At 35.1% G+C, this 17,290-nt stretch overlaps 1 protein-coding gene across 2 annotated transcripts; it reads right to left on the bottom strand.

Annotated features, from left to right (window-relative positions):
• Positions 1 to 4,593: 4,593 nt before the first annotated feature.
• Positions 4,594 to 16,239, bottom strand: LOC145213817 (junctional adhesion molecule C-like). Of its 2 annotated transcripts, none has more exons than XM_080082225.1 (11): positions 16,039 to 16,239; positions 15,399 to 15,537; positions 13,923 to 14,074; positions 13,602 to 13,679; positions 13,323 to 13,412; positions 12,933 to 13,063; positions 12,512 to 12,602; positions 11,974 to 12,081; positions 10,896 to 10,923; positions 10,683 to 10,776; positions 4,594 to 7,061 (listed from the first exon to the last, which is right to left on the bottom strand). In XM_080082225.1, exons 1-11 carry the CDS (start codon positions 16,073 to 16,075, stop codon positions 7,038 to 7,040), a joined length of 972 nt encoding a protein of 323 aa, XP_079938351.1. In that variant the 5' UTR covers positions 16,076 to 16,239; the 3' UTR covers positions 4,594 to 7,037. The 2 variants fall into 2 exon arrangements, with proteins under 2 accessions (XP_079938351.1, XP_079938349.1); XM_080082223.1 differs by having other exon boundaries at positions 4,594 to 5,689.
• Between the last annotated feature and the right edge of the window lie 1,051 nt (positions 16,240 to 17,290).

The following is a 17,290-nucleotide window of genomic DNA, read 5'->3' as shown; positions in this document are numbered from 1 at the left end:
GATAAACTTTAGTTGCGTACAAACTTTTTGGAACATGCTCACACAGTGATTCATGAGATTAAATCAAAATATACTCTCACGTTGACAATACAAACAACAACTTCACAGAGATTAAACACAAATGTCATTGGTGTAAATAACGATTTAAGTGGACACGTATGCTCGTCTGTGCCCAGGTTGCTTACTAAAGAGCTCATCAGCTTGGATAAACCGACTGACTTCACGCTGGGCATCAATTAACACGTAACTAGTGTAAGTTGATTCCAGGCATTCCAACAACGCGTAAGTTACTGGGTTTGGACATATAGCGTTACCAAACCTCGCATCAATTCCAATAAAGTAATAGACCTTACAGTTATTGATAAAAGTTACTATAGCTAGAGCTGACGTCAAGCTGCTTAAGCAAAGTCAAATATACAACAAGGACCATAACAGAAACATTTTGTAAAGTAACGAAAATTCAATATTGACCCAGAAAACAATCAGACTCTATGACACACATGTGTGTTTGGTAGTTCCATAGAGCGAACCATTTGAAGTGCAAGGCTTAAACGGTTAATAAAGCCTTGCGTTAATTGAATTATTTTACGTCACCACAGTACACACACGCAGGGTATCGGTTGGCGCAGTAATTTGATCACCACATGGCTACTCGTAATTATTTCGACTAACATACAGAAATATACCCTGAATTTCAACTGACATCAGATACAGTTGCAAATCGTTTATATTTTTGTGTTTTAGATTAAACCTTTACAAACGTTCTAAGGCACAAACCAGAAACACTGCCATTCAAGGTACTACACGCCATAAAGTCTTAATACTGGACTGGTAAGACCTTGTTAAAGTTAAAACAAATGAGTCAAAAGGGAAACCCAACGCACTAAATCAAAAGTCCTTATACTGTATCAACCAGCTATGGAAAATTAAATCATTCCATGGTATCAGCCCAGCTTCAACTGCTAATTTAAAGAATCAGCATATACTACACTGACTTTATTTACATTTAAAAGGTACTTAGTCAGCAGTTACTCAAACTCTTTTATCAACCTACAGTGCAGAGTTGATTCGAGGACAAGCGACAAAGTCCACACTGAGCAAACGGAATACAAACAAATCCGGGTATGCAGACGTAAATGCCGTTAATGGACCAAAACACAACACTTTTAACACAACACAAACACGTTGTCACACACACATTGAAGGTCAAGGTAAAAAAGGATAACATTCAGTCAATGACATTTGCAAACCGAGTATCCCCTCATGACGATTTTTGCATTTAAATTATGAAATTATACACTATATAGTAGAGTAGGAAATAAACCTGGCATCACAATCATAAACTTCCCGCCTTAATAAATCACCAAACTGTATGCTATAACTGTACGGAATTAAGCGTCAACGATTTTTACCCCTAACGTGTTGTGCCAACCTAATGACACAAATGGCACAAGTGAAGTGGATAGAGATGATTGTTATGTTTAAGCTTCCCCAACCTGAATGGCAACAAAAGTTACTCAGTACCCATGCAATGCGACTAAATAAAGCTTAAATGCCCCAATGGCGTGTTCAGGGCAGCTGCATGGTCCAGTAATAACTGCTACAATGTAGATTTGATTTCCGGCAGGCAATTAGTCACATGACATTTTAGTTTGCGTGGGAAAGACCCAAAGATATTTTGGGTAGCTTTACTATACCACAACAGCCACGTTAAGTTCGCAATAACTTTTAAAAAGTGATTAATGGGGCATGCTCTTTGTAAACAATCGGTTATTGTATCGAATGTCAAATAACTAACAATGTAAACTATTGTTACATCACTAACCTATTGTTTTCTAAATTTTATTACATTGTTACGTTTACTATATGGTGTATGTTGTCACTATACACGTGGATAAAACCGTATGTGAACAAATACAATTGCATTGTTAATACATTTGTCGTTACTACCTTCATTGAGCGGACACAAGCAGGATATCAATACGTAGGTCTAGTTACAGTAAAACTACAGGAAGAACAAAGAATATTCCTTAGAATCTAAGATAAAACGTTGTAACTTTTACGAGGTAGTGCACTATTTCCCTGATGCAGCGATTCTTATCCATTTTTCTTCGTTGTAACATTGTACAGACGTTCTCACAGAGTTACAAGGCGGTCTGAAATAGAACTGGAACTCAATAACAAAAGCCCCTAACCCCTTTGTGTTGTTAAAAACATTGAACAATGTTCCAAAGTCAGGTTTATCAACATTAAATTACGACATAAATGTGGCAAAATGAGAATTCAGGCCTAAGAGAAGCCAGAACCTGACTAACAACTTTTGGTTCTCAAACGTGGGTAATAACGGAAACGCGAGAAAAAGGTTGAGGACCACTGCCTTACAATACTTAGAAGAACAAATTTACCAACAAGTTTCTTCACTTCCATTTGAAATACTCTATCTTGGACATAAACATATCCCCATTGAGCATTACGCCCAAAACTTACATAAGCTTTGCCCAAAACACTACACAATTAAAGTCCAATATGTCCAGCCGGCTAATGTTGTGATTTTTGATTGCGTTTAAACTTTGAGCGTGTTCGGCTTGTGGCATTGAACTTTCTTTATCTCGACATACAGCTCTCACTACTGTCGCGTTTGCATTGCACAGTTGCAGTGCATGCAAACATTAGTTATGATGAAAGCATGCGCTATACTATGCTACATAAGCTGCCTAGGCCAAAGCCTTCAGAGATAATCAGTTTACAAACGAGCATGCATACAACCAACTTAGCGATTTCGTAACAGCAACCTCCAAAGTAATTTCCCACAATTTCTACTTTAAACCTAGAAGCACTTTCTTTTGCAATGTATCTACACAGTTTCCACACAGAAAGTCCATTGTCTAAAATAAATAAACAAGTATGAACTCTTTAAGTACCTAACAACAAAGTTGTTCCCTTTATAAGGAGCTGCCTAAAGTCCACAAAACACAATTGACCAGTGCACGAGGTTACAGGAAAACACCACGACCCTCTGAACTGAAGCGATTTGTACTGATTGCATTGCATACAGCTGGTGGCGCGGCCGCACGCTTTCTGTTGCAGGAAATTCCCAATCAAAGCACAGTAGATGGCAACCGGCCAAAGTCTATACCGCTTGGCTGGTTCCCAAATTAGGAACTTGATTTTGCATATGAGACTACAGGAAAACGTTAGCCAAAGAAACTTCCGTTTAGGTTGTAAATTTATTTTTACGACTGCAAAGCACATCAGAATTACTTGGCAAAACTAAATTATTGCATTAATCTAAGCAACCTTTATTCCATGCTTTTATATCCTTCAGTTGATTTCCTAAAAAAAGCAGAACTGTATGAGACATTTTAACCACCGATCAATCATCATTACAGTTAACTTACCTTGGCCCCATTAACACGATAATCCTTTCTCAGCGCTCACGGCATAGGTCACAAATAGTTCGAAGATGCCAAGTTAATGCAAGACGAAAACAACATTGTCTACGTTTGACATAAAAGTGCATAACATGGACTTTCTATTCCAAATTTTGATGAGGGTGACAGATACATTTTTTCACTGTTCTTGCATGTAATAAAACTACTACAATGCTGGTGTTCAGTTTGAATATAATGTGATTGTCCAATATTTTCAGATGGCTGCTTTTGATTGCACGTTTATTGCACAAAAAATCCCAATATTGATTGATTTTTTGCGTTGCAATAAACTCTAAATACCTGAAATACAAATTATTTCAATCGCTTGTTTGTACTACACTGAAAAATGAAGTTCGTGGACCAACACTTTATTTAAAATTTAGCACGCATATGTGTTGCTGATGTTTCAAAGTGCAAAATGGATCTGACTCGCAATAGTTAAAGGTAACTTACTGATCTCGTACCCCACCTTGCGGTCTACGAAGTTAGCACAATCCGATCACCAAAGAGGGCTAGATCACGACAAACAATGAAACCTACAGGTTACCGCATTGTAAAATAATGTAAATGTATTCACAAGATGTGAAAACAATCACAAACAATTCTGACAAATCGCTCTGCGCCGTATATAATTACAAAGAGGAAATACGTCCTGCAAATTTCGACTTTGCAAGCACAAACATATGAAAAGCTGCTGGTACAAAACCTGATCTGTTACGGGATTTGAACCAATAACTTCAGCAGCAAGTTGAAAAAGTAAAAACTGCCAGAGAGTCTTGTAGACCAGTGGCTTCAACTGGTGGCCCATGACGACTTTTTGGGTGGTCCACTAAATTTGGTGATAAACTAGAGATGATTGCACATTACATATGGAAAGAGTATCAAAATGTTGGCTGTTAACAATTGTCTCTCACTTCTTGAAAATCGGCTTTTGAAGAATTATGTTTCATGGTTGTTTCGTATGCGTACTTCAATCTTGCTCAAACATGAAATGGTCCACAATATTCTTTTTACTGGGCCGGTGGTCCATGGCCCGAAACGAGTTAAGAACCACTGTTGTAGACAGTGAAGAAAGACGTTTCAACAATCGCAGTTGTCAACATCAACACTTTGGCAGTTAAGTTTCATATCAGGTACACTCTGTGCTAGAGATACTGACAACTTTCGGTTAGCTGTTTTATTAACAATATTGTATTTACAGATGTTGCGCAAAAACAAAGCAGTAAAAACGGGAGTAAAAAGCGATCGCAAAAATTCTAGTTCACTACGAAATTTCTGTCCCGTTCACAGGACAGTGACAGAGAGTTGTATATTTGGCTTAAACGATGACATTTTGCCACGATTTAATAGGATTATAAAGGTATGCTTTGATGCTGTAATAGGCTTAGGATTATTTTTTTGAAATCACGTCAAATTTATATAAACTTGAGTTGTACTACGGTGATCACATATGCAAAGCCATTTAAGCGAAATACACGCAAAAACAAACTGAAAAATGTACATAAATGTCGACGATTACAGAAACTGAACGAATAATAAACAAAAACCCACAGGAGACAGAATTGCGAAATAAATGTACAATGATTTGCTTTTCTGTCTCCTTGGGACCAATTGCTACATGCTTAAGATCGTACCATACCGCCATCCACGGACCTCGGAAAGGAATAAACAACAAAATAAAGACACAACACACAAGTACAACTACACATGAAATGTACTATAGTAACTCCATCGGTACCAGTTCAAAAAGAGACTTTTTGTTAGTATGCTAACTTTAATTCAGACATAAAATATGTATTTTTGAGCCTTCTGAACCGTTTTTTTAAGACCCAATGTCGGTTTAAACCTTAATATTACAAATGCTACTATGTCCAAACTTGAATAAACTAGGGTTTTGAAACACGGTGTTAATTTCGTAAAGAAAAATGCCTATGTGACAATATTTCATATTACTTAATGAATTGATTAGGAGAAAAGAGGTTATTAGATCACAATGCTTGCAACATACATGCTAAAAGCAAAAACAAAACATCACTACTTAACTCTAGTCTACTTGAGTTCATATGAATGTGTAAGCCAAAAACTGGGGACAACTCATTACATAACAGCAAATACAATTGCATACACACATCATATGTACAAAATGGGGCCATCAAAGCTATACTATGTTCACAGGCACATTGTAATATTAGTGCAAGCAAAAACATCAACGTTTCCGTAACTTCTCAGGGCATAACTCTTACAGCACCATCCGGCAACTGGAGAAAAGATTAGTTTTTACCAAAAGTTGACAAGGACAACAGAAATTAATACATTGGGGAAAGAAGTTATTTTTAAAAATTTTATTTTCCTAATTACATTCCATAAACTTTGTTTGTGTTTGTATATTCATACAAAATGGAAAACTTTCTTTCATACTTCTATGACTTAAAAGAAGTTTGTCCACCTGACTTTTTTAAGGGAACCATCTTTTTGCTTAGCTTATATTCCAATTTTGACATCCCAATTTAGTGGTTTGTGTTTAACCAATCAGATAAGTTCAAATTCAAGAAGTTAGATCAATACCCATGTTGAAGCAATTAAAGTAAAACTGTCATAAATCAATATAGTGCTTAAAGTGGATCAGTGCCAAGATGTTGCAGCAGTTAAATAGATAACTTGTGTTTGACAGACAGGTCCAATGGGAATGCAAAAAATCAATAACATTTGTCATTGCCAATACTTCCTTAGTTCTGAAAGTTTGATGTGTGCCGTTTTAAACTAATTTGTTCCGAAAACCACTTGTGGAACTCAACAATGTTAAACCATTACTACATTTTTAACTATTTATGTTGTCAAATGTTTAAAACAAAACTTTTTGCCCCTCCCTCTTTATTTCTCTGGGTTTACTATTATTGAAATGCCATATGTAAACATGAATGGCCCAAGCAAGCATATCAACAAGAATTACACAAAGATTAAAATTTTAAAAGGCCACTAGATATTAGGTGAAAGTTCATGCAATAGTGTTTCATGCATCAGAAAAAAAAAGAAACGAGAATCACATAAAGGTTTTAAAAAACAATTGATTGGTCTTTCGCAACCGAAAAAATATACAAACACCACAAGCCTAACAAACTTGCTTCAGCCTTTTTCTACACATTGCAAGCAAAATTGAGATAAAAATGATACATAAGTTTCTGTTTATCCGAAATTTAAAATCATTGTGAGCATCAATTAAGTTAAAACTGAATTATCTATGTTTAGATTAGAGTTAAACTAAATGCTGACTTTGTACAATAAACTGTGGATTTACAAATCATATAAAATGTGTAGTAAGTTTTGAAAACTGTTAAAACAGTTGACTGCTGAAAAATCGAATAAACCTATTCAAAGTGTGCATGTAAGGAAAATCTTTAATGCCAAGCTACAGCAAACAGTAAGCTTGAAAATATTTGCAGTGTGCAGCGTTACAATGTGAGATATGTGCTGGAAGTGAGATCTACACACACAGCGAAAATAGGGATGGAAAAATATGGAAACAATGAGGCCATAATAGTTTTTGTATAACAAGGCCAACTGCTGCCAGCCGTACTGTAGCATTTACGTAGCTTCCGATTTTTCTGCTCAAATCATCATTGATGCCTCTTGCTGTCAACAAGGTAGAAAAAAATTATTTTCGAATTACAACTGACAGCAATAATCACATAGAAATAAACAAAACTACTTTTTGAGTTTTTTAATGTGATTTTATGGCATTGGCAGGTTAGTAACTTAACAGAGTCTAAGCTTATTTTTGAAACATTTAAAAGTAAAATGGACACATGTCCAAGTATGCACAGTCAAATGCTGTAACAGTTTTTTACAACTCTTGGTTGTGCTTTACTTTCAACTTGTGTACAATTCTTTAGCGCTGTTAGTTGTTGTTGGATACTAAAGTTGCCTATTACTTAGGTGAAATATACATTTCTTAAAAACAGTGGAAGACTTATCAAAGGTTTTCAGTCTGTTTTGGTAGCAGTACATTACAAATTGTTTTTGCCTAAAGAGGAATGTCAACAAAACAACCTCTATGGTTTGGCAATATCATGCTCATGTCACTGATGCAACAACAATTTAGTAGGAAAAAGCAATGTTGTCTTATGGGACAATGTATGCAAACGTGACAGACTAAAGACTGGAGGTCATTATGTGGGCTGTCAGTGTTTAATCACCCTCTTAAACATCACTTCACTGAGTGAGTAGTGGGTCATTAGGTATCAGACAAAGACATTCAACCAGACATGAATGCTTTTATAAATGCACTATGCTATCCCAGTAGTATTTTTGTTAAACCATGACAGCCATTACTCCTCTTGTATGCCCCTTTGGGATTTCAGTGGTAAAATTTTGGCCAGAATTTCTCTAACATAAATTTACCCCTAAAATTAAGCATGCCAATGATATTTAGCTGTCTTTTCTCTCAATCATGTCCAATTCACATCCAATTGAAATCACCAAGTTAACACCAATGGCACATAACACAATTACTGGGCCTACAAAAATGTGTTTTCTGTGTGGACAAATTAAAGGTATAAAACTTTATTCAGACTTTAAATATTTTTTTTGATAAAAAGTTTCGTTTTTGGAGAGAATTCAGCCTATCAAAACGCATTGACTATGGTTTGTCAAAACATTTACAGTATGGTACTGAATAAAGCACATAACTGTTTTAATTTTATTTCTGACTACTGTTGGCATTTTAAGTGATGATGTTGGCTGCTGATCTAATTGGCAGTCTGGACCTGGGAAGCTGGCAATTATCCTATGCTGCCTTCGAATCATTAAAAATTGAACAAGTTAGCGATGATGTAACTTACCAGTTTAATAAGCTTACGCTGGCTGTGTTCTCACTGACGACTGAATTTCCATCTCCATATTAGTTTCCATCAAATCTTTTCTTTGCACAATTGCATTTCTAACACAGTCTTACCTCAAAATGTTAAAAAACATTACCTCCATAGTCATAAATATAAAGTAAAATGCTATTATGTGTTAACTACTACAAATCATTGTTTAGGTATTGTGTAAACAACCTGTACTTTACTACCACTAGTCAATTCATAGAAGCAACTACAGATAGATTTTACTGATAAAGATAAATTCATTAGCATCTCTGCACCTGTCTTTGCCAATGTAGCTATCTTAAGCTGTAGTTATTTGAAATTACACAGGTTATCCATGTTCCATAACAGTATCATCCAGCAACAAAAACAACAAGTTTCTTTCACCTTCACTTCCAGTTAAAAACTTAACTGAACTCTAAATGGACACTACACCAAATAATGTTATGTATTGAAAGTAAACCCTTCTGTAACTGCCAGAAGAATCAAACTTACCAACATGTAAAGCTGAAAGCAAGGTAAACAACCTGTACAATTTGTTCAAAACTTTGTCTAAGAAGGATACTGCTACTTTCTTTCTATGCCAGCCTATTTGCCCATTCAGCACATCTGACTTGCTAAACTACATACAAATTTTATTGCTGTACACATATTCTGCTGCAAGGTTGTGACTTTATTGCTAACATACTAACTTCTGAACAAATACATTCACATATTTTTATGACAACAACTGTTCTCATGTGCTGTAATGGTTACTGTATAAACAGCATGTGTGCTGTTGATTATTCAATGTAATTTACATGTCCTAAAACGTACCTACTGTGTACACTAACAATGTTGTCATTATCAAAGAATCTGTTCTAATTTAACAGTAGTCACACTCCAAAATTCAGATTCTACAATTATGTTGTCCTTGGGTGTACATGTTTATACATGACTGAGTCATATTTAACAAAACAGCTTTTAAGTCAATGTATGTTAGTACAACATTCCTTTTTAAAAAGTTTAACAAAGTTTTTTGTTTCAATGAATCTTGGTTCATCTGTGTTTGCAAAGATTTTTTTAAAACTTTTTAAAAAGATTTTTTTAAAACATTTTAATTCTGGTTACAACAATAAATGTTTTCATAATTATGCTGCGAGGCTCCTACTAGTGGTGTCGTTAGGTTGTATATCGTGCCAATACAGGAAATAATATTTTGTAATACAAGCAGACATCAGTGCCATGCAGTAAGCCAGCGGTTCCCAACCTGTGGTACGCGAGTAGATTTCGTTTTTTTCACAAAAACCTGGATTCACAACTTTATGTTTTGTTTATCTGGTTTTGTTTACAAAAAAACGTTACCTAAGCCTATTCTTATTGTTACGTAACTACTCCTGTTGTGTCGTATCATTACGATCTTACAAGTCAATTGTCAACAAGAAGCACAGTTGCTTTGAAAAACCGTACAACGCTGTGGTACAGTGGGCGTTAATCATGTCAAGCAGCGAAAATGCAAGAAATAAAAATCTGATCAAATTTAGGTATTGTGCTTTAGTGTTATTTTAGTAGGCTAATATTATTCTTCTGAATAAAATATGATTCGATCAAATTAGTTGTTCTGCAAGAAGTGGTACGCGTGGCAGTACAGAGCGTCCAAGTGGTACGAGGTCGTAAAAAGGTTGGGAACCCCTGCAGTAAGCCTATCAGCGTGACATAAATGACAAGTCAATTGCTTGGTTATTCTCTGTGTCCTTGATACATTTTTGACAAGTTTAGTTGCATGCACATTGTGTGGTTGACAAGTACTATGTTTAAAGGCTAGGTTTTGTATTTATTTATGTGTTGGATGCTGCTTTTTTGCAAGTGATACAAACACAATTACACTGCTTAGATGTTTTAAACCATAAAATATTTACAACCTTAAAGTATTGCATTAAATCTTTTGATTTGCATGACAAAGCTGAATAATTAAATTTGCTCTACATTGCAAGATGTACAATTGATGCAGGTACAAACAAAACTAAAAGCAGAAGGAAGGTTCCACACCATTAGGTTCTACCACCACAAAGCATAAGTCAGAAACTAGTTTCTTTCATTTATTTACTTCTTAGCTACATTTAAAAGGGGTACAATATTGAAACAGTAATATGGGTAAAACCTTTTGCCTAACAGATTTGGGCATTTTTTGTTTTTAATATAGTAAAACATGTCTTAAATCTACCCTAAAACCATAAAATCACCGTTTTGTTGATGCTAGTTACACAGGTAGCCCTCAACCCAGGCCTGACCAGGAATGCTTCCTAGGTTGTTTTACAAGTTTGAACAGCACACGATGCCAATGTACACAAGTTCACAAAAGGAATGAGATCAGCAAATTCATTTACCACCAGCAATAATTTCAACGTACCTTTCCTGTGGAGCCATTTGTAACGCTAGCTGGTTTGTGAACCATTGGACCGTTACCATCCAACATAATGTCATTTGAACCATCATCTTCTACCCTACAGTTTTAATAAACAGATGTTAAGGTTGCTTTTATTTTAACCAAGTTTCATTTATATTACAAATATTTCCAACAATATGGCATTGTACATGTCAAGTAAATGTATAAAGAACTTACTCTTCTGGTTCAGACTTTCCGAAAACATCTGAAAACAAAAGAAAAATGGTAAGAATAAGCTTCATTTTGCTGGTAAAAAGTATGAACACCAGTTAAGCATTTTCCTTTACACAGACAACATAACATTTTTAACGTTTTATTGTTAACTTGTCCCCTGTAGCGGTATGGTTGTTATTTATGTTGAAACAATATTATTGACTAAACTTAAGATGGTTTAGGTAAAGAGTTGTACACCTCAAATTTTTAGTTTGTATATTTCGTGATTCACTATATGACTTCCAATAAACATTACACATGCTTGAGTCACAAAAATAGGAGAAAACATCTTTGTCACATGACCATGTATTTCTAAAAATAAACATAAAAACTCTTGTCAATATAGAATGACAACTGAAGTACAAAATGCTTTACAACCTTTCAAAACATAAAGCAATCATTTTTTCAGTTTGATTTACTTGCTATGGCACAGTAAACAAACATTAGATTCAAAAACGCTTTTGTCAGGAGTTTACAGTCTTACATCACAGAGCAAAGAATTGCGCACATATTAATCATTAATCTGAGAGTAGCTTTAGCTCTTTTCGATTAGAACACGAAGGAGAAATATGTTATAAAGCCAAAATCCAAATATGGAAGAAAACACTGTGTTGCGAAGATTAATCTGGTATTAGTAAGTCGTAAGTAGACTTTAAATTGTTAAGTAAAAAGGATCAGTTAAAAATCAAAATTATTAATCCTATCATTTTTAATGAAATAAAAGTCACTCCGCTATGAACTACAATAAGCTTTGGTTTTAAACCTTGTGTAACGCTACCATGTGATTATCATTTCATACAAATCTGTACTTCAAACACATTCGAATCACAATAGTGGTTTGAAGTCAAAGATGCCAGTTGTTCATGCAGTTTATGGACATAATGGCATGGAATATCATTTATTTTGTTTTGTCATGCATGTTTATAAAAAGGTTATGGCCACAGAAGTCTCCAAAAAATGAACAAGTACCAAGCAAACAAAAAATAAATGCATGAGACAGTTAAACAATTTGTTTTTTAAAACATTTAAAACACAGACTTACTGTCACAATATCCCTTCCTCCATGTCCACCAAACGAGTACAGCTATAAGCAGAACACCGAAGATAACAGCAAACACGATTCCAACGATAAGTCCAACATCTTGTGTTTCTGTGACACAAATATGTCTTTTTAAATACACCTCAATCAAATCAAATCAAAGGTTATGTATATATGTGTTTTTGATAAGAGGCCAGTCATATTAATCTAATGGCATACATATTTTAGGTTGATAGTCTTACAACAATGTTATGTATGTGCCTATGCGCTTTGTGATTATGTTCATCGGCAATGGCATTTTTTTTTGCTCTGGGTAAGTCACCTAATTCCAATGACACACGTATTTTAGATAGGTTTCCAGTAAGGTAGCAAAAAGGTTGATAGTCTTACAACCACATAATGTATACATAACTTGGCGCCTATGCGTTTTGTGATTATTATTTTCAGCAATGGCAATTTTGTTGTTAAGATCTGCTAATCTTTCTATTGGCCAAAGAGTGGACGACATATCTAATTTGGAGAGTGTAGTTTTGTTACTCACTTGTGACAATCGTGAACGCTTGACATTGTTCCTCTCCCACTGAATTCTGAGACACACAATAGTAAGTGCCTGCATCACCAGGAACAACTTTCTGTAAACAAAAATACAAATTTGGAACTCAGGAATTGGAGGCATGCAACTAGGAATACTTGAATCTAATCAAGAATTCTAAATCCTGTTTTGGATTTATCTTCATGAAATTTTTCTCAATTATAACATACTATATAGACTAGGCTTTAGATTTTTATTATAACACATCGACAGTTGATCTTAATAAACACACCATTCTCACTGTATGATACAAAAAATAATATAACTGTTTATGCAATGGGACAAAAAAATTAAAAGCTGTCTATAATTTTACAGACATACTATATATAAGAACAAAGTGCAAATGAGGCCAAACCAATTTTCAACCCACCGAAAAGGTAAGAGTTCCAGACATGGAACTATAAGAGAAACTTGTGTTGGCCCACATAGGGTTTTCTTGTGCATTCATTTCAGGCAAGGAAGCACCATTTTTCCACCAAGTGTATGTTGGGTGAGGAACGCCTGCAATAAAAAATGCACATCAGTTTATCGAACACCAACATAAGTACAATTGTGTACAAGTTCAATGACTGATTTACAAGAGTCAAAAACGGCTTTTTAGAAGCAAAGTTCTGGAAGCAACTGTTCTTAAAAAACTACGCACACAATTATACACACAAAGTTGTTAATTCGTTTTAGTGCAAAATTATGCTATTTCACTTCTGAACAAAAGTTGGTAACTTTGAAGTGGGTTTGATATAATCAAAGCCTCTTGTCATACCTTCATTTGATTGACAGTAAAATTCCTCTGAAAACCCAATTGTAATAGCTTGGTCGCTTGGATAACTACACACTGGCATAGAGGGCGGCACTAAAATCAAAACACAAGAGTTACACCCTGAATAAAGTAAAAATTCACATGTCTATAAATGTATTTTCTTAAACAAAAAAAGGAAAACCAGAAAATACTTCATAAACAATTAGATACTAAATAATAGTCCACCAGTCCATCATTCCCTATTCTCTATGTATTAGGTTTTAATTAAGCCAAACACCTTACCTAGCACTGTGAGATTGTAAACACCACCTGCTTGACTTGGAGAATCATTGATAACAGTGACAGTGCAAATGTAGAAACCTGCAACCAACCAAATTTTCTTTTATATGCAAATGGACATGTACTTTAGACACAAGCACCAGAAAAGCCAATGATTTAAAGGACATGTATTTTAAAGAAGCCATTTGTAATGCCTATATCAAAAGAGTTATGAAAAGATAAATTAGAAAAAAATTGAAAATGAACTCATTAATGCATGACTGCAGAAGGTAAGCTTTAAAGTAGACAAAGCATATCAGAAACGTTTTTTAGTGCAAAAAGTACCTTTGTTGTCTCTGTTGACTGTATTTATTGTGAGACTTGATGGTCCCTCGAAAGCAAACTGACCATTGGCAAACTGATCTACAAGCGCACCATCATAAACAATGTGTTGCGAAGATGCCACATCTGCTGTGGGTGAATATCGCCATTCGACTCTGTGGAATAATGGTTAGTGTGTTAGATGAGAAAAAATTAATAAGGACAGTTGGCAGAACAATAAATTGTAAGATTGAGGGAAGCACTTAATCAAGGTAACACATTGTATATATACATATATATATATCTGTGTGTGTGTCGTACAATCCTACAAGCAATATATCATTACAGGAGAAGGCAAGTGTGTACCAGCCCATTTTCTGAGCAAATTAATAAGCACCAGTAACTTTTGTTTTGTCATACAACACACAGAGAATCGCTGACAATATTGTAAGCAGGGTTGCCATGAACATGCCCCCCAAAACAAGGACAACCGAAAAAACAATAAATTTCAGAAAAAATGGAACAAACATTTTTAACCAAATCTTTTCATTGGTTTGATGTCAGAAAGAATTTAAGCAACTTGTGCATCTCACAACAGTTGAGGTCCAGGTTTGCTTTTACTTGTAGCATGTAAAAAAACATGTTTTAGTATGTTCTGAACACCAGATGCCAGGAAACAGATAAAAGTTTTGAAGTTGTTGAAAAAAATAAGAGTAAAAACCCAGGCCTGCAGAAAAGATAAATCTTGAAAAAAGAACATTATGGCAACCCTGTTTATAAGACATGGCTTAGTCCAGTGGTTCTCAAACTTTTTTGACCGCGACCCAAATCTGAGCATTATGAACATCTTGCGACCCAAGCCTCAAACATCAAAATCGTATTTTTTATTTTTTGGATGAATAGTTATCATCCTTACTTTCCAAGTTCAGTTTCGTATGATTAACCTCCTATCATTCCCCGGGCTAACGTGTTACAATTGCCGTGTGCGTAATAGAAAATTGGAAGGCTATTGTCTGTATGTTATATATAATGATTGTTTCATTTTGCTGTATAGCGTTGTCGAGTGAGGCTGTATTTGGCTACGGTGCTATCAAAACTCTCAGAAAACCACTTACTTATGCTGCAATTCTCCAAAGTTACTAAGATAAAGCCACATAAAATGCCTATGATACAATAATTCAGTCATGACTGAGAATTGAAAATACTTGAAAATTGAAATGAAAAAAGTTCGTCACCACAGCGCGACCCATGTTTGGGTACTTTGAGAACCACTGGCTTAGTCTTTAATAATGTGAGTCATATTTTGGACAACAGTACTACATGCAAACTCATACATGCATACATTTTTTTGCACATGTTTACTTTAAAACAACCACATTACACCACTATTTTAACTGCTTACTTTGGGTCGTATGGGCTGATTAAGGACCAAAATCCAGATAAAGCATATAACATAAGGAATAAAATTTTCACAGTAATATTTATCCATATTTTACTTACGCAGCGCTGGCCTGATCTCCTCCTTGAGTAAGTGAAAAACTACACTGCAGTGTTGGACTTGTTCCTTCAAGTACTTGTTTGTTAACTTCTACTGTGGCCCCACCCTCAAGTGTGACCCGAACAGAAAGAACAGCTTGTGCTAACATAAAAAAAAGTAAATATAAAACAAGGCAGTCTACCAAATAATATTAAATTACCACTACCCAGTAGCTTGGTCACCCAAAAATGTTGTAACTTAGTTTTATGTATATTAAGTTATGTTGAGTTTATTTCGCTTGGTGAAATAACACAGAGCGACACAATTGCACTAAAACAATCACCAAACTGGAAATAGCTGTGCAACGTTAAAACGTTATAAGGCACAAAAAAGTGGAGGGCACAATTGGTGAATCATGATTAAACACGCTGCAGCAACACCGTATATGTTGAGTTATAATCAGTTAATTTTGTATTTCGTTCACAAATTATCGATGTTAGTGCAAGTTTGAAATATATATAATTGAGGTCTGCAAGTTTTGTAGCAAAAATGTTGACTTTCAAGTTCATAGAGATGATACAGTGTCCATAGTTTGTAAAATCACAAAACTGTAGGTTTGACATAAAAATGATTGTTAAGTAACTTTACAAAAGTATAGCATACCTGCCAATACAACCACAATCAAAAACCTTAAAACCATATTGGTTAAGCTTCTCTTCAAAAATAAATAATTCCGTTTTGATAATGTCCAAAAGTTTAAGGGTTATCCTGGTAAAAGATGTTGCTCAGAATGTAGAACAGTCAATAAACAGTAAACTGATACTCAATTTGCAAAAATATTGTGCCTGTCATATACAAAAACAAAAGGTGTTTATTTCTCAAAATAGTTGAATCTTAACAGCTAAATAGTTAACACTGATGCTGATCGAAAAGACTGGAAGTAGTAACAGATTTTCTAAAACTCACATTAACAAATCGGTTCTCTTTTCTGTAAATGTTTAAAACTAAAAACAATCTCACTGACAAACAGTTCAAACAGCAATTCACATATAAGTTATAAAAGGATGTTGTTAGTTTTTAAATACTACTGATTTAGTTGTTTTTGATTCACATTAAATTACATCTCATTTTACGCCGCGCCCAACTCTTGATAATCGCGAATGGCGACGAAACGATTTGAAAAGCCAAAACCATTCAAGCGAAGTAAGGAGAAAATCAATTACGGTCCTTTTTCCAAAGCCACCTACGTCTTTTGACTCCATCATACAAGCATTGAGTCACACGCCCAGTACGTAATGTAAATAGAGTCAACTCTGTTAACAATCCTATATAGCATCCTGAATTGAGTCGTAAGGAAATACAATGGACGCTATTCGGTGCGCCATATAAGGCAAGCGCGTTTCCTATAGTGCTTTTGGTTCCCATTTCGGCGCAAATTGAACAACTGTGTGTGGGCAAGGTAGTGGGAATTAAACTTGCGATGTCGTTTCGCTTTTACGGCTCAGCAAACACAATTCACTGGGATGTCGCAAAGGCGTTTAATAATTAACTGATTTTCAGCATTGATGCCCGCAGCTACAGCCACCAAACCGGAGACTTTCAGACATCAAAAATTATAAAATCACTGCGCTGACGAAAACTTTACTTATTAAGTCGCATCCAATACGGTACAATTGCCAAGGCTCCTTAAAATTATGTCCAGAAGCTTCTGAAAAAATGCTATTATATTTGATTACCGCCGTAGGCTGTTTAAGTCAGACGCAGGCTCGCCTACACTCTGTTGAAAGGAATGTTATCATATTTGTTTGAGTGGACGATTTGACGATATGGGCGAACTGATATTTCGATACTTTTAATAGCTTTAAAGCTTAAAATAAGATTGATTGGAATCCGCTATTTGGTGTGGCAATATGCC

The sequence above is a fragment of the Phallusia mammillata genome, chromosome 2, assembly GCF_965637545.1.
Source record: "Phallusia mammillata chromosome 2, kaPhaMamm4.hap1.1, whole genome shotgun sequence".
In the NCBI taxonomy this organism is placed as follows: Eukaryota; Metazoa; Chordata; class Ascidiacea; order Phlebobranchia; family Ascidiidae; genus Phallusia; species Phallusia mammillata.
This window is presented reverse-complemented; position numbering and strand designations above follow the sequence as displayed.

Excerpts from the sequence above, each read along its gene's own strand:
- LOC145213817 (XM_080082223.1), bottom strand. The coding sequence starts at position 16,075 with ATGGTTTTAAGGTTTTTGATTGTGGTTGTATTGGCAG. Across the intron at positions 15,538-16,038 it reads GATTGTGGTTGTATTGGCAG|CACAAGCTGTTCTTTCTGTT; the intron begins GTATGCTATACT and ends TTTTTATGTTAG. Across the intron at positions 13,413-13,601 it reads TTACAATCTCACAGTGCTAG|TGCCGCCCTCTATGCCAGTG; the intron begins GTAAGGTGTTTG and ends TTTTGATTTTAG.